The 25,967-nt window shown below is 41.9% G+C and overlaps 1 protein-coding gene across 2 annotated transcripts in view; it reads right to left on the reverse strand.

Annotated features, from left to right (window-relative positions):
* The window catches only part of LOC122554226 (AP-1 complex subunit mu-1-like), a 59,963-nt gene that overhangs the window by 25,061 nt on the left and 8,935 nt on the right, over positions 1–25,967 (reverse strand). The window contains exons 1-4 of one of the 2 annotated variants that reach the window (XM_043698900.1): positions 14,394–14,488; positions 13,218–13,374; positions 11,195–11,262; positions 3,676–3,806 (exon numbers count right to left, since the gene is read on the reverse strand). In XM_043698900.1, the coding sequence (XP_043554835.1) occupies positions 3,676–3,806; positions 11,195–11,262; positions 13,218–13,338 (320 nt within the window). In that variant the 5' untranslated portion in view covers positions 13,339–13,374; positions 14,394–14,488. Of the gene's footprint in view, positions 1–3,675; positions 3,807–11,194; positions 11,263–13,217; positions 13,375–14,393; positions 14,489–25,967 lie in introns of those variants that run through there. The other variant, XM_043698899.1, reaches the window with a different exon arrangement.

Here is a 25,967-nt window from a genome sequence, read left to right on the forward strand (position 1 = left end):
ATCCAAACTTAGAACAATACAGCACAGTCCAGGCCCTTCAGTCCTCTATGTTGTGCCGACCTTTTATCCTACTCTAAGATCAAACTGATTTTCATGCCTTTCATTGTACTATCTTCCATGCACCCATCCAAGAGTTGGTTAAATGTCCCTAATGTATCTGACGCTAATACCACTGCTGGCAATGCATTCCACACACCTACCACTCAATGTAAAGAACCTACCTCTGACATCTCCCTCAACCTTCCTCCAATCACCTTAAAATTTTATCTCCTCTGATAGCCATTCCTGCTCTGGGAAAAAAAGTCTCTGGCTATCCACTCTATCTATGCCTCTCATCAGCTTGTACACCTCCGCTCATCCTTCTTCACTCCAGTGAGAAAAACCCTAGCTCCCTCAACCTTTTTTCATAAGACTTGCGCTCCAGCCCAGGCAGCATCCTGGTAAATCTCCTCTACATCCTTGCTATAATGTGGTGACCCAAACTGAACACAATATTCTAAGTGTGGTCCAACCAGAGCTGAGTAGAGCTGCAGCATAACCTCGCGACTCTTAAACTCAATCCCCCTGCTGATGAAAACCAACACACCATTTGCCTTCTTAACCACTCTATCAACTCGTGTGGCAACTTTGAGGGATCTCTGGACATGGACACCAAGATCCCTCTGCTCCTCCACACTACCAAGAATTCTGTCTTTAACCCTGTAATCTGCATTCTGATTCAACTTTCCAAAATGAATCACTTCACACTTTTCCAGATCGAACTCTGTCTGCCACTTTTCAGCCCAACTCTACATCCTGTCGAGATCCCATTGCAACCTACACAGCCCACCACACTATCCATAACCCCACCAACCTTTGTGTCGTCAGCAAACTTACTCACCCACCCTTCCACTTCCTCATCCAAGTCATTTATAAAAATCACAAAGAGCAGAGGTCCCAGAACAGATCCCTGTGGAACATCACTGGTCACTGAGCTCCAGGCTGAATACTTTCTGTCTACCACCACCCTCTTCTATGCATCAGCCAATTCTGTAGCCAGACAGCCAAATTTCCCTGTATCCCATGTGTCCTTACTTTCTGAATGAGCCTACTGTGAGGAACCTTTTCAAATGTCTTGTTAAAGTCCATGTACACCACATCCACTGCTCTACTTTCATTAATTAGCTTTGTCACAAACAAAAAGAATTCAGCATGCTTTGTGAGGCATGGCCTGCCCCTCACAAAGCCATGCTGACAATCTCTAATCAAGCTATGATTTTCCAAGTGGTCATAAATCCTGTCTCTCAAAGTCCTCTCCAATAATTTGCCCACCACTGATGTAAGACTAATTGGTCTATAGTTCCCAGGATTATATCATTCCTTTTCTTGAACAAGGGAATAACATTTGCTGCCCTCCAATCATCTGGTACTACTCCAGTAGATAGTGAGGATGCAAAGATCATCACCATAGGCGCAGCAATCTCCTTCCTCGCTTCCTGTAGTAATGTTGGGTATATCCTGTCTGGCCAAGGCGACTTACCTATCCTTACGTTTTTCAAAATTGTCAGCACATCCTCCTTCTTAACATCAACCTGTTTGAGCATATCAGCCTGTTTCACACTGTCCTCACAAATGACGAGGTCCCTCTCACTACTAAATACTGAAGCAAACTGTTCATTATGGACCTCCTCTACCTCTTCCAACTCCAGGCACAAGTTCCCTCCACTATCCCTGATTGGCCCTACCCTGACTCTAGCAATTGTGTTGTTCCTCACATCGGTGTAGATTCCCTTAGGATTTTCCTTAATCCTACCCACTAAAGCTTTTTCATGCCCCCTTCTCGCTGTCTTAAGTCCATTCTTTACTTCCTTCCTGGCTACCTTTTAACCCCGTAAAGCCTTGTCTGATCCTTGCCTCCTCAACCATAAGTAAGCTTCCTTCTTCCTCTTGACTAGATGTTCCACATTCTTGTCACGCACAGATCTTTCAACCTACCATCCCTTCCTTGCCTCAGTGGGACAAACCTGTCCAGCACTATCAGCAAGCGCCCTCTGAACAACCTCCACATTTCTGTCGTGCATTACCCTGAGAACATCTGTTCCGAAATTAGGCGCCTCTGTTCCTGTCTAATCGCATTGTGATTTTCCCTCTCCAATTAAGTACTTTCCCATACTGTCTGTTCCTATCCCTCTCCGATGAGTAAAGTAAAGGTCAGGAAGTTGCGATCACTATCACCAAATGCTCTCCCACTGCGAGATTGGACACCTGGCATGGTTCGTTGCCAAGCACCAAATCAAAATAAAACAGGTTTTATTTGGTCACTATGATGTTACTCTTTGTTGAAGCTTGCTGTGACCAAATTAGCTGCCACGTTGCTTATATTCCAACTTCAAAAATACTTAATTGGCAGTAAATTGTGATGAGATATCCCGAGGTCACGGAAAGGTTCTGCATAAATGCATTTCTTTCTTGAGAAATTGCAGTTTGCAACTTAAAGCCACAGTATCATTAGAGGAATTGTTACAGTGATCTGTATTATTGGGACTATCCCCTCATCAGACCTTATACAAAGCCAGAGATCTGTGTAGAGGACCAAGCGAAAACCACTTGTGCATCTGAAGCGAGGTTAGAATAATACCGAAAAAGTAATCGTTCCTTTTCTGAAACTTTCTAGTTATCTAGCGTCTTGAAACCCCATGAATTGGGAGTGTACTAATGAATGATAGCATTGCCTTCATCAATCTCTGACATGTATGTATTGAATAATAGAGCATTAATCACTACAATGTTACTCTGTTTTCTGAACACTTACAGATACAATTCAGTTGGGAATGTTCAGCCTCAATTATTATTGCCCCTGGACAGTAATAAAGCAGTTGTTGGAATCTAGATGTAAACATGGGTAGATGGAACACAGCGAGTGGTAAAAGGCAGTTGAATTATAATGTTTGCACACATACAACATATTGAAATAAGGTATTAGTGATTGGTTGAGCACGTTTCTTAGGCTTGATAAATCATCACTAACACCCACAAACTTTACATTTCTAACCCAATGCAATAAGGTGCTGGATTTCTTTTTCTACAAGTGAACACATGGCATTTATTTCCCTTTCTTTGGTCAAGATACTTGACTGTATAATTAAAAATTAAGTGTATGGACAGGAAAGAGACTGCTAGTGACCTCTGCTGGTTGTCCAGCATCAGACAGCTAACCTTTCTTTAATTTATTAACTTGAAATGAAAGCTTTTCTGGCATAATGTGCCATTTTTAAAGCATGTCCATGAATGAATCTATGTAATATGCTGAGGAAGGTAATGAAGGATCTGCCTGCAAACACTGGAAGGATACTACAGCTCAGAATGCTTCATGTAAGTAAGGCAGTATTGCAACAACAACATATGCTGCACTTACTGCCTTCAATCACAAGAGCTCACAAGAGTTCACCCTACTGTTCAGGTGCTGCTGGCTTCTGAAATCTACTGTTAGTCATAGAGAATCAGTTATAAAATTAAAAAAACAAAGCTTGTGAGGTGGTGCCACAGTTAAATTAGTCCAAACACTGTAAGAGGAAATGGGCAAAGATAATAGCTCTAAGGAAAAAAACACAAGATAAGAAAGGAGCAAATTATACATGGCCAAGTTCATCAGTTTGGGTAGATAGATTTAAAATAAATCACTCTGTCTGCACTTACTCTTGGAGAATCTTACTATCAGTCGTTTGTGGGAATCCAAAATCCATCAACTCATCCAAAAGTTCATAGACAATAACAAAGTTATCGCGAATACTTTCTTCCTCCACCTCTTTAAAATATTCTGTGAAAACCTGAGGGTGACACAAGTTAGAACCTTCAGAATGATTATCAAATGGTATCAAAAGAACAATGACTGAAGAGATAAATGGATAGTCAGGAGGCAATCATTATTTTCATGTGGTGGGGGGAGCGGAAACAGATAAACACGAAAGGGGAAAGAAGGTGGGTTTGGTTTGGAGCGTCAAATAGAGGGATTGGGATCAAGGTAAACAGAGGCTCAGAGGTGCTTGGCTGCACACACTGGAGGACAAAAGGGCATATGGGGAAGCCACATGGTGTCGGCAGTTGATGAATGCATTACACTGGTCAGCACCCACTGCTGATTATCCACTTTCCATGATGGGAATTCAGCATTGGAGAGGGCACACAATATGCAGCAATGAATTAGTTGCCTGTTTTATATCCCTCCCCACTGCTCCAGAAATCCATTCTGCACTGTTCAGCCAACCTGTTTCTGAGGACCTGAAACATTAACTCTGATTCCTCTTTAGCCAGACCTGCAGAGCTTTTTCAGCAACTACTGTTTTGTTTCAGATTTACAGCATCCACAGTTCTTTTGGTTCTTAGTATTTAACTCACTGCCACATCTCTTTTGGGCATGTCTGCCTTGAAGAAGTTCTGTTCCTCCCTCTGACAGGAATTCCGCTCCAGTTTTATTTCCTGTCCACTGACATTAACTTCACTGTCACTCCTGATGTTTGACCAGGTATTTGCTAAACCTTGTTTCCATAGCCACATCACACTCTTCAGTGACTAACCCTGATGATAGAGCTGTGCTCTGAAAGCTGGTGCTTCCAATTAAACCTGTTGGACTATAACCTGGTGTTGTGTCATTTTTCACTTCAGTAACTACCTCTGGCTCAGACTCACCTCAAATGGATTCCAAATGAAGTTTCATCCATTGTGCTTTGAATCCACCCAGGATCATAAGTATCTCTGTGATGTTAGGCATTCTACAGACAGTTGCTCTCACCGCATCCTGAGATCCACACTCAGTACCATGCAGTGTCACTCACTCACACACACACACACACTCTCTTGACCTCTCTCTCCAACAGCATCACATCACACTGACTCAGGGCTGCACCAGTCCGCAGTTCCACTTCATCCTCTAGTTCATTCACCACACTAAGTAGAAACTTTTCCTTTTCCTTTCAGGCATCAAGACCCACAATTTGCAACAACTCAGAGGTACACATCACCCTCTGGAATCTTCCTCCACTTCCCTTCCTCCTGACTGTATCCCTTCTCCCAACCCCAACTCCTGTCAGGTATTCACCATTCCTCCTAACCTTCCGTTCTCCGATGCTGAACAGTCTGTATTCAGCAAGGGTCTCAGCTTTATCCTTCTGCATCCCCACCTTAATGAATTTTGGGCATGACGTCAAACTCTCCTTGTCATCCTTCCCCCGTCCCACAGACCCCTTTGCCCAGTTCCAACACTCTCCCTCTGGCCTTTTACCTGCACTCGATCTGTTCATTGGGAACTGTCAAAATAACATTGGTCGCCTCAATTTCTCTGCCACCCCCTCACCCAATCCACCTATCTCCCTCTGAACTGACTGCATTCTGTGTGCTCAGATGCAACTCCGACTTTGTTATTAAGCCTGTCGATAAGGGTGGTGCTGTTGTAGTCTGGCCTTACATTGCAGAGGCTGAGCACCAGCTCTCAGATACCTCCTCCTATCTCCCCCGGACCATGACCCCCTCCATGACACATCAGGCCAATGTATTGTCACTGACCTAATTTCATCCAGTGATCTCTCTCCCACTATCTCTAAGCTGATAGTCCCGCAGCCCGTCACAGTTCACTTCTACCTCCTTCCAAAACTCCACAAACAGGACAGCCCAGATAGACCCATTGTTTCAGCTTGCTCCTCACCTCTTCCTTTCTTGACTCAGTCTTTTCCTCCTGATCCAGTCCCTGCTGATGTACATCCACTTTACGCCAGTTTCTGAATTTCCAGTTTGCAGGCACAAGCTACCAGCTCTTTTCCACAGATGCACAATCCCTTTACACATCCATCCCCCATGTGGATGGTCTCAGGGTTCTCCACATCTTCCTGGAGCAGAGGCCTGATCTGTCCCCATACACCATCCCCTTCCTCCATTGGCCAAACTCATCCTCACCATCAACAACTTCTCTTTTACCTCCTCTCTTTTTCTTCAGGTCAGAGGGACGGCCATGGATACCAGCATGGGCCCCAGTCAGGCCTCTTTGTGGGGAATGTGGAACATTCCTTGTTCCAATCCTTTTCCTGCCCCCAACCACAAGGAAGTTGCCGAGAGTGGAGGTTGGGTTGGTGGGGGGTGTGGATCTGATTGCAGGGGAAGGTGCCGAGAGTGGAGGTTGGGTTGGTGGGGGATGTGGACCTGATTGCAGGGGAAGGTGCTGGGAGTGGTTGCAGGGGAAGGTTTAAACCACTTCTGGCACCTTCCCCTGCAACCGCAAGAAGTGCAAAACTTGCGCCCACACCTCCCCCCTCACCTCCCTCCAAGGCCCCAACAGATCCTTCCATATCCATCGCAAATTCATCTGCACCTCCACACACATCATTTACTGTATCCGCTGCACTCAATGTGATCTCCTCTACATTGGGGTGACAGGCCGCCTACTTGCGGAACGTTTCAGGGAACACATCTGGGACACCCGCACCAACCAACCCAACTGCTCCGTGGCTAAACACTAACTCATCCTCTCACTTTGCCAAGGACATGCAGCTCCTTGGCCTCCTCCATCGCCAGACCTTGACCACACGATGCCTGGAGGAAGAGCGCCTCATCTTCCGCCTAGGAACCCTACAACCACACGGGATGAATGTAGATTTCTCTAGCTTCCTCATTTCCCCTCCCCCACCGTATCNGCTTGGCACACCAGCCTCATTCCTGAAGAAGGGCTTATGCCCGAAACATAGATTCTCCTGCTCCTTGGATGCTGCCTGGCCTGCTGCGCTTTTCCAGCACCACACTTTTCAACTGTAGCCATTAATAGTCTCCATTAATAGCTATTCACCCTTCCAGCCAGATCATTATCCACTCATTTATCTGTCCAACTATTCTCTCTCTTTGGACTCTATCCGTACCTATCGTTTCCTCCTTACTCCCTCCCTCAATCCTACCTTTTGCACATAAACCAACATTTTCCTCGCTACCATCAGTTCTGAGGAAGGGTCACCGGACTTAAAAAGTTAACTCTGATTTCCCTTCACAGATGCTGCTAGATCTGCTGAGTTTTCCCAGCAACTTCTGTTTTTGTTTCTGTGTCTGAGAATGTTGAAAGCACAGGCGAGGTCACATAGTGAGAAACGAAGGCACAATGACTCAGCACAGTTAAGTCTCAGTTTGTAAAATCTTGCCCAGAATTGTGAATTGCTTTCCCAGGCACAGCTACAAGCATCCCAGGGAACAAAACAGAACTTCACGTCTGCGTGTCTCAGTCTGGGAGCAAACCCAGGGAATATTAGCAAAGCGATGCTAAAATCCAGATATTACTGTAGGAGGATGGGAGGTTGTGAGGAAACCAGTAAAGATTTGGAGCACAGAATGAACCTGCAGGGGGCAGACATTATTAATTTAACCTTGAAAAGTGATTTGGTTAATTTCAGTTGCTCAGTCTTTAATTTACATTAACTGCACTGTATTGGCAAATGCGTTGGGCTAGATTGGTCACTTAACAGAAAGGTTCAGGCCAGATAAAAAAAGACAGAAACAAATTGGTGCAAGGCAGAGGGAATCTGAGAGTTGAAAAGTGTGGCGCTGGAAAAAGCACAGCAGGTCAGGTAGCACCCGAGGAGCAGGAAAGTCGACGTTTCGGGCAAAAGCCCTTACAAGGAGTAAGAAAAACACTGGGAGTGCAAGGATTTTGCACACAGGTATTCAGCAGCTATTTATTACCAGCTCAGAAAATGATTTAAATCCGACTTGCTTTGATTTATAAATGACACTGAAATCTCTCTGTTCCACAGACAGACTGTAACACATTCAGTTCTCCTTGAGAGAGATAGGTGACAAAGGGAAAGGAATAATATTTATGGAGGACTGAGCAAATGTAGTGTGATTGACTGTCATACTAAAATGATTAAACATGACATGATCAGGTAGCATATGATGCAATGTTCAAAGTTGCCAAGCAAAGTTTAATACCAACCCATTTTCCTATCAAGTGACATGCAAAGGCATGAGCCAGATGGAATTCCTGCTGCTGAGAATGAAGCTAACAGTGCCAAGGAGGGAAATGAGGTGAAGGTGACTGAGACCACTGTGACAACATTAAAACGTAGTTAGAGGCCTGACAAGTGCAGTGAAACCTTGTAGCTGAGAATTGGAAAACATTCCCTCTGACAGTCCATGGCAGAGCAAAGAGTACCAAGGCTGAACTGAAGGAAAGAACATTCTTAAAAAGTCTTTGTCATCCTGAGTCCTCCATATGAAGTCAGGCCTGACCCATAACACAATGATCTCCACCACAGACAGGGTGAGGAGACAGTTTTCAAATCCAACCCAGTTGGAATGGATTTTGAACGTTGTGCTGTTGGCACCAATCTGATCCATGCCAATTGACCAGCCAAACTTCCACCAAAAGTATCCAAATTGCTATGGCAACAGGAACATTTACACGCTGGCTGTAGCCTGGAAATATGGAAAGTGATGGTAGAGCTAAGTTCTTTCTATCATATGGCAGACCAGGCATCTGTCCCTCTCTTACCACCTGCCATTAGAGTACGTAAGAAGGACTTTCAAGTTGATGCTCAATTGGTTGACCATATTATGAATACAGAGGAACCTCGATTATCCGAAGGCAATGGGCGGGCAGTTTTTGTTCAGATAATTGATTATTTGGATAATTGATTTGACCTTAAACAAAGGAAGCCATATTGAGCGTAATTGCATTAAAAAGCATGTTTACAGTTTTTTTCATTCAAACACTAAAATTTGTAGAAACACTGAATATTGCTTAAAAATTCATGATATTTTGCAAATCACAGCACCTTTTATGTAAATAAAATTAATTGAGGTGGAGGTCAGTTATTATTTTTCAAAGAAAATATCTAGCCGCTGTTGCATGAGGTGCTGTTGTCTTTTTTTTTGCAAACATTTAACAAAGATGCATCAATTTAACTTCATTGACTTCGCCTTGTGCTTCATACCACTCCAGGAAAAGTCACAAACTGTCGATAGCTTCGTTAATGGGGACTGCAGGCGATGCTGGTATCTGATTTTCCTTACCATCCATGGGCAGTCTGTACTTTCCTGTTGTTCTTCCATGACTACGTTGATAATCCGATCAGTGCTGAGTGTCTCTGTTCTGATGTCGATAAATTTCTCAATCGCTGGTCTTGTTTCCTGATGTCAGACACTGGTGCTATCCCAGTGTTGTACTCTTGTGTAATCTTTGATGCTTTTTCACCTCGATCCAGACGCTGTAAAATCTTGCTTTTATGTTCAATTGTCACTGCTGTCCACTTTCTCTTCACAGACATAGTAAGTATAACAATTTGTTCACTTATAACAGACACATACTTGGAACAAAGTCATAGAGGGAATGAAGCCACCACTGATTTTGTCATGCATTTAAATCCTTCAGCATGTCAGTCATTTTTATGAGTTAAATTTATTTTAACACTGATACAATTGACTGGCTGAGATTGCTGTATCAGAGTCATTAACATATCCTTTTGCAATGTTTGCACATCTTCAGTGTAGGCAATCCAAATTCATTTTTACTCATTTTAAGATGAGATGGTCGCACCATTGCTGTAACGGTTTTATCGGACCTTCAGATCTTGTTTGGATAATCCAATTTTCGGATAATTGATGTTCGGATAATCAAGGTTCCTCTGTACAACTTCCCTGGCCAACAAATCCAAGAATGGGACTTGAACCCAAAGTTAGATCCAAGGACTCTACCTATTTCTTAAGTAGGCTCACAAAAACAAATACTGTGGATGCTGGAAATTTTAAATACAAAAAACAGATAATGTTGGAAATCATTTTGGATTTTGTCTCAAATAGACCTGGTATGCCCTCTCCATGAAAATTTCAAAACCCCACTTCCAATATTGAAATTCAGCACCAGCTTCTCACCAGAAGGTCCTGAGAATTGTTGATGCCATGGCAGCAAAATCAGGCACCTCTCTTTTGCCTTACCATTTACATCTCATGATGGACAAGGGCTGTCTGATGTGGTTGGGGGAAAAGGTTCGGATTGAAATCATTCCGGGTGATGTGATAGTGACAGCAAAAGAGTCACATTAGTTCCTGTGAGCCCAAGGGAAGATTGAGATTGAGTCAGGTCAAACCAGTCCACCTAAGGTGCTGTTTTCTAATGTAGGAATGAGAATTTGGTGAACCTGGGTTTGCTTCGTATGACAAAATGGCAGGTCAGGCTGGGGTGGAAACTGGTCCTCATTATGCCAAAGTTCCTGGCAGAATACAGAGGCAAAAAGGTACAATTCCAGGCTGCCAACAGTCCACACTGACATATTGAGAAAAGTGGCTGCCTTGGCATCTCCAGCACCCAGCACATGTGTGATAACAGGAATCCAATGGCTATCCTGTAGCCACTACTCTCCAGGATATCTGCAATGCATCAATTCTGGCCTCGTGCTTCTTGGATTTTAACTGCTCCACTACTGATGGCTTGCCAAGGTCCCAAGTTCTGGAATATCCTTCATAAACATCTCTGCCTCTTTACTTCACTTTCTTCCTTCAAAATATCCCTTTAAAAGTTATCTCTTTGACTAATCTTGTGTCCAACTGTCCTAACAGTGTCCAATTTTGCCTCACTGTATTGTGAAGCACCTTGAAAAATTTTAATGCACTGAAGATACTACATAGGTTGCTGCTGTACCCCTGCCACACATTCACCTGCCTGCGCTGGAGCTGGCACTGGGCAAACAATGCTCAGAATTACTTACATGCAGCCTAACTGCAACAGGCCTTTGTTACTTTACTGAGGAGCTGAGAGTTGTTGGAACATTCCTCCCAGGGCTGCTGCACTCCTGTGGACCGCATGTGGCCAGCCCAGTGAACACTCTTGCCCCATTCCTGCTCTCCTCCTTTCCTCACACGATTTATCCAGAAGCCAAGGCCAATGAGACATCTGCACCAAAGTAGAGATTCCTAAACCGGGCAGCTGAGTCTAGAGGAGTCCACAGGAGTCCACAGCTCACTGCAAATATTGAAATAAGGGCATAGATGTAATTATATAGGAGGTATGGACTTTTGACTTCGAGAAAGCATTACCCATTCTACGTCTGAAAATGGGAAAATCAAAACTTGAGTTTCTATGTAAGAATTCATTCAGTCTGACTCAATGTATAAGTCCAAGGCTCAGGTCGTACAGAACTCTAATCTACTTTTGATATTACGAGAACACTGATTACTGGATGACACTCACCTGAATAATTTTATATAAAAATGCAAAAACTAGCACTGCGTTTGCATTTTTCTTTGTCACTGCTACCACTTGGTGTTCAAGGTTAAAGAACTTAAATTGCAGAACCACATTATACAATTATAATACTTAATTGACCAGTCTATTAAACCAAATGAAAAATGCCAAAAGTAATTGCAGCAGCACCTGATTCAGAACTTGATTTAATTCACTTTGCAATATTCTTTAGATGATACAGTTTATACATTTTGGGATTTATTTTGAGTTTTCTGTTAAATTCATATACTAAGGCAAATATATTCCATAATAAAGAGTGAGAAATTATTGGAGCTAACTGAACATTTAAATTCAAATATGTTTTTTATGTCTGCCATTTTAAACACAAGTATTATTTGACTCCAATGTCAAATTAGCAGCCAGAGAAAAACAGCGAGTAAAGCATTATCCACTGATATGGTCAACTGCAATGTTTGGTCAGCACAATTAAAAAAATATTTTTGATTTATGAATTAAATTCAAAATTTAATATCCCGGTCTTTAATCTCGTATAGGTACTTACAAGTTAAACAGCTGGTTGAATCCTTGCCAACCACCCCTGATTCAAATGCACCCCAATTTGGAAGATTCATTGCCTGGATCTAATAGGCCTATATGTACAAAAACACAGGAAGACAGTGAGGTCTGCAGATGCTGGAGATCAGAGTCGAGAATGTGTTGCTGAAAAAGCACAGCAGGTCAGGCAGTGTGGGATATAGGTGAATTAATGTTATTTCTGCAAATTATAAGTTCTGATAGAGAGTAAATGAATTCACATTAGTCTATGATTGTTTCTCAGCTAAGAGCTGAGTTAATAAGAATGGGAACTACATAGAGGAAGTATATAATCCGTTAAAAATGATATGTCAGCATGAGACGTGATTACAAAACAATGGTAGAAATACAGGCACTAGATAAAATGCTGTGAAAAGAGGCCTTTATAAACATCTGTTTCCCACTTGTACAGAGACACAGGAACAAACCCCAATAAAAAGGGCTTAGTGATAAGATGCTGTGAGGGGCAGCGCAGATGGAGGCAGCAGATAATGGTAAGCAAAGGATGGGATGACGTCAAACAACCTTATGGGGGCCAGAGATAGGCATTTGTCACGGACAAGACCGGATAAACAGAAGTTGTGGGATCAGTCTTTAGGAAATGAATGACGTAAGTGGAGGATGGGGGCAAACAATGAAATAAGAAAAAATATGGGGATTCAAACTGTATAAATTTCGAGAGTTTGTTGGATTTGATGTGTATTTGTCATTGTCTTACCTGGCATTAGACATTGCGCCCACTTGCAAGTGTACAAATAAACGACACTGTTTCAGATTTTTGGTCTCGGACTGAAATTATTGAAGTAAGTGAGATTTTGTTTCTCACAGGCAGCAGCTGAAGAGCAGGCTGCGGCCTGAAACGTCGATTCTCCTGCTCCTTGGATGCTGCCTGACCTGCTGTGCTTTTCCAGCAACACACTCTCGACTCTGTACAAAAATACAACTGACTCTCCAGCTGCATACCATTGTGTAGTGGCAGCAGTAATTCCAACTGCCCCACTGCTATATACTGCCATATCCTGCCTCCTCTTCTAGTTACAGATTACCATGGGATCTCTGGTTCCAGATGGGCACTGCTAATAGCATATCCATCCATTGTCCCCAGGTGAACAGCATATAAACTAGCTGAAAATCTTATCTAATAAAAACACTAAATATCCTCTGGCTAATCCTCCTGTGGGTAAGAAGATGCTATAACTTGCTTATCCTTAGAGGGCTGCAATACAAATTGACTCAGACTCCACTCCAATTACTCGTTATCAGCGCAATCGACAGCGGCGGGGGGGGGGGGTTGCAAGTTATCAAAGATAAACCATGTTGGTAAACAGAGTAGGATTCCACAGTCCTCTTTGCTGAGGATACAGTAAATATCTCCCTCACACACTGCACTAAATCAATGGGCTACAAAAGAGTTTGCCACCACTTGAAAGGATACAATACAAGTTGTTGTGCCTTATCCAGAGGAAATGAACATGTCCGTGGGTGAGGAACGGGGAACTCATCCCCTCATCCTCCTTCTGCATCAACATTGGTAGGAAGTAGTCAATTTCATTCATGTCTACATCACCCTTGTAGTTTCTGCATATTAGAACCTGACAAAAAAAAACAAAGAAACCTTAAGAACTGTACATGTTATGACAAAACGTATTTAACATCTGCAACAAATAAATTATAATTCAAGAGGGTCATGAAACAATAAAACACAGAGATTGTTTGATCCAGCATGCAAATATTGGCTTTGGATTCTTTTTTCCCATTATTTCTGTATATGAAGAAAGAAAATGAAAACACATCTCTCCTTCCCCTGTCTATCAAGCCCTAATGTATTGAAAGACTCCAAGGTTTCCACCCCCAAGTCATTTCAAAGCCCACTCCACATGTCACAATTATAGGATAATGGCTAATGTCAATTCATGTCAGATATCCTAGTGCCATAACATGTACCATACGTGGGGTTCAAGATTGTGAGCATAGAATACTTATTTGACCTTGATCAATGTGACCATATCATTGAGATTGATCAAAATGAGCTTGAATCATGACTTGGATCAAATAACCCCAGTGGAAGTCTAGTGTAGCTCATCAGAAATTCAGTCCTGACCCTAGACATATCATTTTGAATGAAGTTTATCATTGTTCATTCTTAAATGTCCATTTTAGAAAAAAAGTAAGCAAACATCCAAAATATAGACAGCAGGCTGCATTTCCAATCGATACAAGTTACACCTTTCCTCCACTGGATTCTCTGTGCTTCAAAAAAGAACCATTAAATATGGGAGGGGGGAAAGCAACATCATTGAGATCAGGGATCAACATGGGCAGTTCAACTATGTTATCATCTTTTTCTTAAAGAGAACTAGATCATTTTGTTAAACACACTGGGTAGAATTTAATGGCATCCCCTATAGTTGTGGGGAAGCATTTATTCAGGCCGGAGGGTGGTGGGAGGGGGATCTCCCCACAACCTTCCTGGTACTGTCTGATTTCTTCCTCAGTGCGAAGGTGCATGGATGGCAAACACACCCCATGCCAACTGAGGCCTTTAAGTGAGCAATTAAAGCTTCTGATATTTACCCATGTGAAAACCTTAAAGGCAAACCGAGACACATACAGGCTGTTGAAGAGGGAGGCATGTGGTCCCTCGTCAGATATTCCACTTCTGATTGACGGATTGAGTACCAGGAAGGACAGAGTCATGAAACCAAAACTGCTGACTCCTCACAGGATTTCCAACATCCTCAGATAAGGGGTATGATAGTTCTGTCTCCAGTTTTCTGGAATAGTGCAGCTCCAATGACACACAAGAAACTTGACACCATCAAGAACAATATAACCCATTTGATTGACATTCCATCCATCACCTCAAACATTCAATCCTTCTGTTACAGGCATATACTCCAAACTTATTAGATTACTTACAGTGTGGAAACAGGCTCTTCGGCCCAACAAATCCACACCGATCCGCCGAAGAGTACCCACCCAGACCCACTCCCCTACATTTACCCCTTCACCTAACACTACGGGCAATTTAGCATGGCCAATTCACCTGACCTGCACATCTTGGGACTGTGGGAGGAAACCGGAGCACCCGGAAGAAACCCACGCAGACACGGGGAGAATGTGCAAACTCCACACAGAGACTCGCCTGAGGCGGGAATTGAACCCGGGTCTCTGGCGCTGTGAGGCAGCAGTGCTAACTACTGTGCACTTATGATCTCTACCAGACAGATGGAAAAGAGCAGCTGTTCACAAGAAAACTGTTACTCCAAGTTCCTTCCAAATAATGCACTTATAAATAGATGGCCATTCCTTATGAAGGGCTTTTGCCAGAAATGTTGATTTTTCCTCTCCTTGGATGCTGCCTGACCTGCTGTGCTTTTCCAGCAACACTCTAATCTTAATTGCTTCATCATCACACAGCCAAAATCCTGCAAGTCACCGGTGCTGTGGAAACACCCACAATCAAAAGCACAGCAGAGGTTCAAGAGGTCAGCTTCATGGACTCAGAGGCACAGCCCATGTGTACATTTACGATAGGTAGATTTGTATCGGTTGGGGAATTAATGGTTATGGGGAGAAGATAGGAAAGTGGGTGCGAGGAATGCGGATCAGCCATGATCCCATTGAAAAGCGTATCAGGGTCAAGGGGCTGAATGGCCTTTTCCTGTTCCAATAATTGTCTTAAGAAGGTTCCCTACTATTTTGACAAGGGCAGTTAGACATGGCTAGAAAAGACTTGCCTTACCAGCAATATCCATATTCTATATTAAAGACAGTACAGATGTAATCAGTTCTAATCTTTGTAATGACAGCCACAGAATTACCTTCAAGTGTGGTTACTGCAGTTATATGGTAAACAAGACAGGCAATGTGCACACAACTGCGCCTCAGCAAATGCATTTTTTCAAAACATTAGATTCACTACAGTATGGAAACAGGCCCTTCAGCCCAACAAGTCCACACTGACCTTCCGAAGAGTAACCCACCCAGATCCATTTCCCTACCCTATACTTACCTCTGACTAATGCACCTACCACTATGCGCAATTGAGCATGGCCAATTCACTTGACCTGCACATCTTTGGACTGTGGGAGGAAACCGGAGCACCCGGAGGAAACCCACGCAGACACAGGGAGAAAGTGCAAACTCCACACAGACAGTCACCTGAGGCTGGAATCAAATTCGGGATCCTGGCGTTGTGAGGCAGCAGTGCTAACCACTGAGCCACCGTGCTGCCCCAAAAGGCCCCATTAAAAAACATAGATCCATTTCATGAGCTAAACTTTGTGAAACAAACACAACAAATAATATGATGGGAGGTAATGTTGAAGAACTGAATGAATATAAGAGACACATACAATTTGCACTAGTATAGTAGGGATGCATTTCCCTGATGAAGCCAGAGAATTTAGCTTCAGTATTAATATGCCTTACTGCATCACTTACTTGCGACTCTAACTTCGTGGGTTTCTGTGCATTCAGCCACTAATTTATTTAATCCTAGATCATTTTAATTAACAAACTCTTCTGGTTCATTTAATCTCTGCCTGGAACAAGCTCAGTTCTCTTTCAACCTTAGCTTTCGCTATTTCTACAGCTTTCACCAGTTATGCCATCCACTTTTATCAAACACATAGCAAACGTTGCAGTGGTATTAAAATTCATTTGTCAATTTTCTACCCACTTACTATTTTCTGTAACACCTTTTTATAATCACAGCCGTTTTCTCTAGATTGTGCCCAAATACCCTTAATTTGAATAAATTTGTGACCATGGGGCTTTCAGTGTGAGATAATTATTGCAAATTAAAGGCAATGAAGATCTAATCAGTACTAATCTTTGTAATGACAATTTCAAGTGTGGTTACTGCAGTTATATGGTGAACATGACAACAAATTTGTGCATAATTCAGTCCTACAAAAAGCAAAGAAGATGGATACCTGGTATTTAGTTTGGTAGTATTGAGGTATAAATATTAACTAGTTCATTAAGAAAATTGTCCACTTCAACTTTGAATAGTGCCATATGGTAAATGGACCCATTTACAAACTGTTACACCTCACTGGGTAGCACAATGGATATCAAGCCCCACCATTCCTAAAGTCATTGCAAAAATTAAAAATTTTATCAAAGTTTGTACAAGTCCCCAAAATACCTGTCAGATAGACTCAGGTTAACAGAAAACACAGACCAGGTTTTTATACTTTGCAAGAGCTCCGATTTATTGCAAATAAGGAGATTCTAACCACAGGTAAACAACTATGTGATGTCAGCATTTATTTCTATTAGAGAAAATGCTAACCTCCTTTGAAAACCCCCCCAACACATACATACAGACTGACACAGACAGACAAAAAACATTGGCGTTATGGATGGAGGAGGAAAACATACCAGGGAATCAGTTCAGTTACGCTTGTCCTTTTGTTTCCCCAAGCCCTTTAGTTATTGGAGCTTTTCCTTCGGGTTCTTTCACTTCACCAGATGCAGAGTAATTGGTTCGCAAATTATAAAGTCTCTGACGTGGTTAAAATCAATTGCTTAAAGTGAGGATTTGATAGGGTAAATGCAAAATGATTGCTTCTCTATGTGAGAAACCAGAGAATATAAACACAGACTAAGGGGTCTCACACTTAAGACAGAGATGTACAGCATGGAAATGGACCCTTCTGTCCAACTTGTCCATGCCAACTGGATATCCCAACCTAATCTAGTCCCGTTTGCCAGCACTTGGCACATTTCCCTCTAAACCCTTCCTATTCATATACCCATCCAGGTGCCTTTTAAATGCGGCAAATGCACCAGCCTCTATCACTTCCTCTGGCACCTCAGTCCATACACACATCACCTTCTGTGTGGAAAAAGTTGCCCCTTAGGTTCCTTTTATACCTTTCCCTTTTCACCTGAACTTGTGCCCTCTAGTTCTGGACTCCCTTATCCCAGGGAAGAGTTTTTGTCTAATTACCCTATCCATGCCCCTCTTGATTTTAAAAACCTCTATAAGGCCACCCCTCAGCCTCCAACGGTCCAGGGAAAGCAGCCCCAGCCAATTCAGCCTCTCCCAATAGCTCAGATCCTCCAACTCTGGCTCTCTCAGATGGTTGTGAATCTGTGGAATTCGTGACTGTAGAGGGCTCTTAAGGCTGGGTCATGAAGTATAATAAAGAGAGATATTTAATCAGTATGGGGATCAGGGTTATGGGGGAAAAGGCAAACAAGTGGAGTTGAGGATTATCAGTAGCTTGATCTTGTTGAATGGTGGAGCAGAGTCAATGGATTGAATGGACAAATTCTGCTCCTATTTCGTATAGTTTCATGGTATAACTGGTCGAAGATGATAACTGGCTTTTACACACACACACACACACAACGGTGGCTCAGTGGTTAGCCACTGTACTGGGTTCAAATCCAGTCTTGGGCGACTGTCTTTTTGGAGTTTGCACATTCTCCCCGTGTCTGCGAGAGTTTCCTCTGGGTTCCTCCCACAATCCAAACTTGTGCAGGTTAGGGGAATTGACCATACTAAATTGCTCATAGTTTTCAGAAATGTGACGGTTAGGTGCATGAGTCTGGGTAAATGTAGGGGAGTGGGTCTGGGTTGGATACTCTTCAGAGGTTCAGTGTGGACCTATTGGGCCGAAGGCCTGTTTCTACACAGTTGGGATTCTAATTCTAATACCATCTCCCTTCCAGCGCTCAGAGAGCTTCTCACTCCTATTGGTCATACCCCAAAGCTATTCAGTTACCAGTAAGCATTCAGAAAGTTTGTCTGGCTGATGACCTTTGACATCCACAACTAGTCACAATTCCACAAATCTACTTGTTGGCATGCAAATCTCACTTGTGTACACATCTTAATGCTGGGCTTTCATCTCTTTGAGTTTCTCCCACTGCTTTTGAAGCAACAGAGTAAACATTTCTGACTATGTTTGAATAACATGTTTATTTTCAAAAGAACAGCAATTCTTTCCTCAGTCCTTTGTTGTAAAATAGTCCGTTTCCCAATTTGGTCCGCAATCAACATTAAAGCAAAATAAAAAAATGTGGCCTTTGCACAAACAAAAGCAACCTTCAACTCTTTCAGAGTCATGCTAAGCCTCGGCCTAGATCATATGTTTATATCCTGGAGTCATTCTTAAAACTTTCAACCACATTTTTTTTTAGGACGCACCAGTGCAATAATATGAAACTGAACCTAAAATCTAAAGCTAATTTGGCTATTCCTTGTTATTATTAATTCTCTGTGGTATTTTAAGGCCATTTACATACGAAAAACAAAGAATTGAGCCCTGAATAACACAGGGTTAGTGCTTAGTGAAGTATAGCAGTTCCCAAACTTCAGAAACCAGGTAAAAATTAATTGTCTCAAACATACTGCTTCTAGATCTTGTGGTTTGTTTTTGCTCTAAATATCATTTCAATGGATGGATAATTTTTAATGCTATGCTTTTGACTATTCCCATAAGCTATTCTCAGTCTTATTACTTGGGCTGTTCTATTTGAATTTAATTGAGCTATTAAGATGCTTTTATATTTAATGCTGGAACTTACAGCACAGAAACAAGGTGCTTTTATATTTAATGCTGGAACTTACAGCACAGAAACAAACCATTCTACATAACTGTTCCCTGCAATCTCTATGACTCTACATGAATAGGAAGGGTTTGGAGGGATATGGGCCAGGTGCTGGCAGGTGGGACTAGATTGGGTCGGCATGGACGGGTTGGACCGAGGGGTCTGCTTCCATGCTGTACATTTCTATGACCCTAACTGTTTATGTTCTATACAAGCCTCCACCTACTCCAGTTGCTTATTACCTGCATAATGCTATGTACTTTTATTCCTCACATCTACCTTAACTACTAAGTGGCAGTATGTTGTGTCAAGAGTTTCTTCCTAAATTCTGTATTTCACCTGCATTAGGAATCTCCATGCATTTTCCATAGTGATTCTTTCATCTATGATCCTTGTTCTGGACTTATTCACAAATGGAAACAGACATCACAACACTGGAATCATTTGCACTTCTTTATTTGGTGCTACAAGTACCCTCAGACCTTTAAAATGGCATCCATGGAGCCACACACAATTTGGGAGTAAATTTGCACAATGTTCTATTAGTGGTGCAATGAATGGGCATGGAAATAAAAACACAGAACTGGCAGATCATGACATTAAACAGCAATTCAATACTGCAGCTAAATCCCTCAATTAACCTCATGCATATCTAAACAAGTGTTCTTGGCAGGGATCACAGAACCAGAAAATTGCTATGGTGCAGAAGTAGGCCATTTGGCCCATTAAGACTGCATTGGTTCTATTATCTCGTGCCTTTCCCCTTGACCCTTGCACATCATTTCTCTCCAAATGACCATGCAATGCCCTTTGAATGCCTCAATTGAACCCACCTCCACCGCATCTTCTACTACATTCCATATCTGAACTACTCACATGTGAAGAAGCTTTTTATATGGGAATATTGTACTATGGGAACCAGAAGAGAATATTAGAGGTGCACAAAATATTTGGAGAGACAGGTAGCATGAGCATAAAGAATGATAAATAGATAAACTCAGGAGGGAGAAAGCAAGAAATCTAATTCAGGATTACTGTGCATTTGTGTGAATGCATGGAGGATTGTTAATGAGCTTGAGGAGTTAATGGCTCAGATTACATTGTGGAAATAGCTGTGGTGATAACAGCTGGCTCAAAAAAGGGCACAACTGGTTGCTAAATATTCCTGGGTACAAGGTGTCCAGAAAAGATAGAAAAGGGAGGAAAAGATAAGGGGTGGCAGTATTGGTTAAGGACAGCATTGCAGTCTGAACAAAGAACAAAGAAAATTTACAGCCCAGGAACAGGCCCTTCGGCCGTCCAAGCCTGAGCCAATCCAAATCTACTGCCTAAACCTGTTGCCCAATTCCTAAGCATCTGTATCCCTCTGCTCCCCACCTACTCATGCAATTTTCCAGACGTATCTTAAATGAATCTACTGTGCCTGCCTCTACTACCTCTGCTGGCAACGCGTTCCAGGCACCTACCACCCACTGTGTAAAGTACTTGCCGCATGTATCCCCCTTAGACTTTTCACCTCTCACCTTGAAAGCGTGACCTCTCGTTATTGAATCCTTCACCCTGGGAAAAAGCTTATCTCTATCTACCCTGTCTGTACACTTTATGATTTTGTAGCCCTCAATCAGGTCCCCCTTCAATCTCCTTTTTTCTAATGAAAACAAACCTAACCTAATCAACCTCTCTTCATGGCTAGCACCTTCATACCAGGTAACATCCTCGTAAACCTTGTCTGTGAAAGAAAGCATCCCAGCAGGTTCAAGGACAGAATTAAATTGGTTAGAGCTGAAGAACAAAAAAGGTTCAATTGCATTGGTTAGTGTTACCCATAGAATACCAATTAATGGGTAGGATGTAGAGGAACTAGAGAGAGATGCTGATGATATAGAGTAATGATAATTCCGGATTTTAATTACCCAAATATAGACTGGCTTGCAGGTAGCTACAAACAGCAAGCATTTCGAGATTGTGCCTGGGAGAGTTTCTTACAGCAGTATGTGTTCAGTCCAACAAGAAAGTTGCTCGTGGACATGGATATTTTTGGAATACAGCGTTACTTGTAGGAATGAAGAGAGGCCACTCCGAGCAGGATAAGCCACTGGAAGAAGGAATGAGGACCACTGAAGAGAGAGGCCATATCCACTCAGAAGAACAGGGTCCTCTCAGCACAAATGCAACTTCTGGTTTGCAAAGCTTCAGATCAATAAAGCTCGAACTAAGTCATAAGCTGTTTTAGCAGCCTCAATGTAGTCCTAGTCAGAGAGTTAGCTTGTCTGTGTTTGTTGGGGGTGGTGGAGACAGTAATGGAGAGAATTATATCTGAAAAATATGCAGGAAATCACTGAAGGAATGATTTGCAACCTCATCGGTTCAATTAAAAAAATGTTAAAGTGAAGATAGGAATGATACATTACTAGCATTGAATGTCTGTAAAGGATGCTTTTAGGGAAATGTATTGAATCTTTTTGTTGTTTATGATAAGATCTTTCCAACTTGTCGAATATATAAAATGGTCTGTTCCTTTGCGTAATGAAAAACAGATAAACAGCCTCATGCAAATACATTCAGTGACTCACAACCACAGTAACCAAACTGCAAAATTAAAACTCATGAAGTTGGGTTTCACTCAGAGATTTCACCAGTCCAGAACTACCAAGTCCATAACACAATTAAATTTTAAGTGTGGAAAATATTATAACTGCAATTAAGCATCTTGAAGTTTGTAACACTAAATAGGCTGGGGCCCAGTCACTTTCAGAGGTTAACAGCTAGAAAGGTTGGGTCTTAAAGCAGCAAGTGAGTTTGCTGAGCTGGAGACATGGTGTCTACACTGCTTGCAGTAAGTTGTTTTGTTTCGGAGCTGAAGCTCAGTCACTTTAATACAAAATCAATGGGCTCTGAAAGTCTCTTCAAGCAATGCAAATGCTGCTGATTCCAGGCAGTTGACACAGTACAAGTCCCAAGAAACCTTTGATACTTTGCCGTAGCCAAGTGGGTGTAAGGAAATCCACAAGTAGTGCAACTGAAAATTGTTAGAGCTCAAAGAAAGCCCAGGCTAGCACCACCTTAGTGAAGCTGCCTGTCTGTGAAGGAGCTGATATTGTGAGTAGATGCTAGTGTGCAGCGTCAAGACTTCAGTGCAATGCAGTCTCAGGGGAAGCAATTGAAGTACCATCATGTTGTAACCATTGTGACAGTCCACGATGGAGATGCCTGTGAGGAAGTTCCAAGGCTGGATCTTTGAAAGTGGACAAATGTAAACACTTGTAAAAGAGACAGACTTCCAATGAGATTTGATGACTCACTGTGTGTCTAATATCTTGATGGGATGTTTTGACTGCATCAGATAATTAAAGATCAGGCTTTTGGATGTTCAACCACAATTTGTCTGTTAATTCGCATTTGCCTCACATTACTTCAACTGTTGTTAGTGTCTGTTATGTACATATAATCATAGATTGTTTTACTTTTATTACTTTGTAAAGTTTAATTTGTTCAAAATTCTCTAATCCACCCCTTAAGTTTTGGCTCTAAGTGCCAAAGACTTTAAGCTTTGTTTACTTTCAACATAAGAAGTTATTGGTTCTGAACAGAATTATGGCACAAATATGGCAAGCATGTCTGCCATACTAAAGTATTTATAGCCAATGGTGTACTGCTGAAGTATGATGACTTTGGTTGTGTCGCCATTTTGCATTTAACGTATCCCTATAAACAGCTCGGAGAAAATCATAAGATGATTATTATTGACCTAGTCAGGAAACTGGTGGAGAGAAAGGAAGAGGAGAATAGAATAATGTGCACATACTAATTGGCAGGGTGTGATTCATGGTGTACCACAAGGATTTGAGTTAGAGCCTCAAGTGTTCACTGTAATTATTAGCTACTCAGATGATGTGATAGAAAGCACAAATCCAAGCATGCCAAAGACACAATCATAGACAGAACTGTAAGTGGTATGGATGGATGCATCGAGCTAACATTGCCTTCAGAGTCAAATTGCCATGCAAAAGGAAACATTTTTGGCATTATTAAAAATTCCTAGACTTTTCCTGTCAGTAAAAGTAGTTTTCTCAGCAAGTTTGAAGACAACTCCATAGTTGGCAGTGATATTAATCAAGCTGGGCAGTGATATTAATCCAGTAGAACAGTTTGAAATCCATCACACAAAAAACAACCAGAGTAATTGGTGGCTTTCAACCATAACAAACTAAGATCGATTTCATAACAATTGCACGGAAATGCAAACCTTCTTGAAAAGATTACTTGCTTGCCCTGATGTTCTGAAGTTGCACAGAGGGAAGTCTGAAGCATTCTGCAGCGCAACCAGAGTCATTCAAAGCGATTTAATGGACCATGCTTACTGAAAGAATACAAATGTATGGAGATATGGAAGATAGATCCTGCTATGAGGCCCAAAGATCTGTAAATGGATTTTACTACCATGTTTAGGCATTTCTAAAATCCACAAATGATGCAATCCTATTCAGAGCTAAACAGTCCATCATGCACCAGTAGTCAGAAAAATGAGAGATCTGATTTGGTGAAATGCAATTATCTCCCATCGGGAAACGGAGGCTGAGACAGATGAATCAACAATCCATGAAGAGATGAATACAACTACAATACAATTAAAATCATACAAAGCTTTTGGGATTACCTGGGATTCCAGTCAATGGTCTACTAAAAGGAGATGCAATCCTTGATAGACTTATATATCTCTTCTGTGTATCTGTACTATCTAGACTGGGGTGTCATTCAAAGTTTCCCACAATTCTCCATCAACTGCACAAATGTTAGAAAAGGACAGGTCAAACAAAGTAGAGCTCTCTCCTCCCTATCTCCAATGGTGTTAAGGATGCACCTGGCACTGAAAATTTTTAATATATTTCATGACTCCAGACTCAGAGCAATGTGGTTAGCTTTCAACTGCCCTCTGGGCAATTAAGAATGGATAACAAATGCTGGCCTAGTCAGCGATGCCCACATGGAAATAAAACAAAAGGCAAAGACACGCCTGATAATGCATATCCCAACTTCTGAACAGACAGCGTCTCCTTCAACCTGTGACAATTACTGACACATACCAAAGCCACAAAAGGAGTTTATTGTGGAGTTTCTGATCCCTAACAATTATGCAGCCCATTGTAAACTGATTCTCTGAGACAACAAATTCCTTTGCTCTATTAATTTGCAGAAACCTGTCGTGCTGTACTGAACGTAGCCCAAGAAAATTACAATTTATTATAGATCAGTAAATTCAATTCAATAGAATGGTTTCTTGTTAGCATTAAGTCAAATTATGCTTTTGTCCACAGGACGTATACAGATGATTTGTCCAAGGTCACTGATGCCTTTAGCTGCCTTTCAAATCATGTCTGGCAAAAGCTTTCAGCACATCTACAAAAACTCAAGCATACAAAGTGATTGTCATCATTCTTCTCTTGAATGTGTCAGAGTCACAGGCTTTCATTCAGAAAATAAATACAGCTGCTTAGCATTTCCATCATAGCTGTCTTCAATCTGTCATAAGCATTAAATGGTACGATTATGTCATAAACAGTGGAGTCTTTAGAAGAGTCCATTTTTCCAGCAATCACTTGAAATCTCTACTCCTCTGGACATTGATAATACATGGAGGACTTCAGAATGCCAAACACATTGGTTAATGGTGAACTGTGTCTCAGTAATCAAGGTGGAAGTACAGCTCAGAAATGTTTCAAAGAAAAGCTGAAAAGAAAACTCAATTGAGCTGGCACTAGCCACTAACAGGACACTACCAGTGATGGTTGGTGTACAGCAACCAAGAAAGCAGCCTAGGAGTTTGGAACAAACGGATGCAATGCTGCTAACAAAAAATGGCACAGACAACGGAAGAATTCTGCTAACAGAGAGCCTGGCCTAACCAAGAGTCCCTCAGCCCCAACTACTCAGGAACCCGCAGATCGAGATTGTCGTTCTCAGTCACTCATAATCACATGAAGTACCACAGAAAATAGGCCTCCCATGTTCTTTGCCTGCAAAGAGTCTGCACATGGAAGCATAAAACGACAACAAAATATCAATAATCAGTATGTAATTATAGTGAAAAATTAGAAAGGTGAATGGAATGTTAGCTTTTCTTGCAAGGGGATTTATTTGCCTGACAAATTTATTACAACTCTTTTAGGTGGTAACAAACATGTCAGATAAAAGGGAGACAGTGGGTATAAAGTATGAATTTGCTGAAGGCTTTTGGTATATACAATATAATATAATAAGTGCCCATGCTGTTGAGGTAATAGAACATAGAACATAGAAGAATACAGCGCAGTACAGGCCCTTTGGCCGATCCAAGCCCACCTAACCTATACTAACCCACTATCCTCCATATACCTATCCAATGCCCGCTTAAATGCCCATAAAGAGGGAGAGTCCACCACTGCTACTGGCAGGGCATTCCATGAACTTACGACTCGCTGAGTGAAGAACCTACCCCTAACTTCAGTCCTATATCTACCCCCCCTTAATTTAAAGCTATGCCCCCTTGTAATACCCGACTCCATACGCGGGAAAAGGTTCACACTGTCAACCCTATCTAACCCCCTAATCATCTTGTACACCTCAATCAAGACAC

This window comes from Chiloscyllium plagiosum, chromosome 11 (assembly GCF_004010195.1).
Source record: "Chiloscyllium plagiosum isolate BGI_BamShark_2017 chromosome 11, ASM401019v2, whole genome shotgun sequence".
Classification (NCBI taxonomy): Eukaryota; Metazoa; Chordata; class Chondrichthyes; order Orectolobiformes; family Hemiscylliidae; genus Chiloscyllium; species Chiloscyllium plagiosum.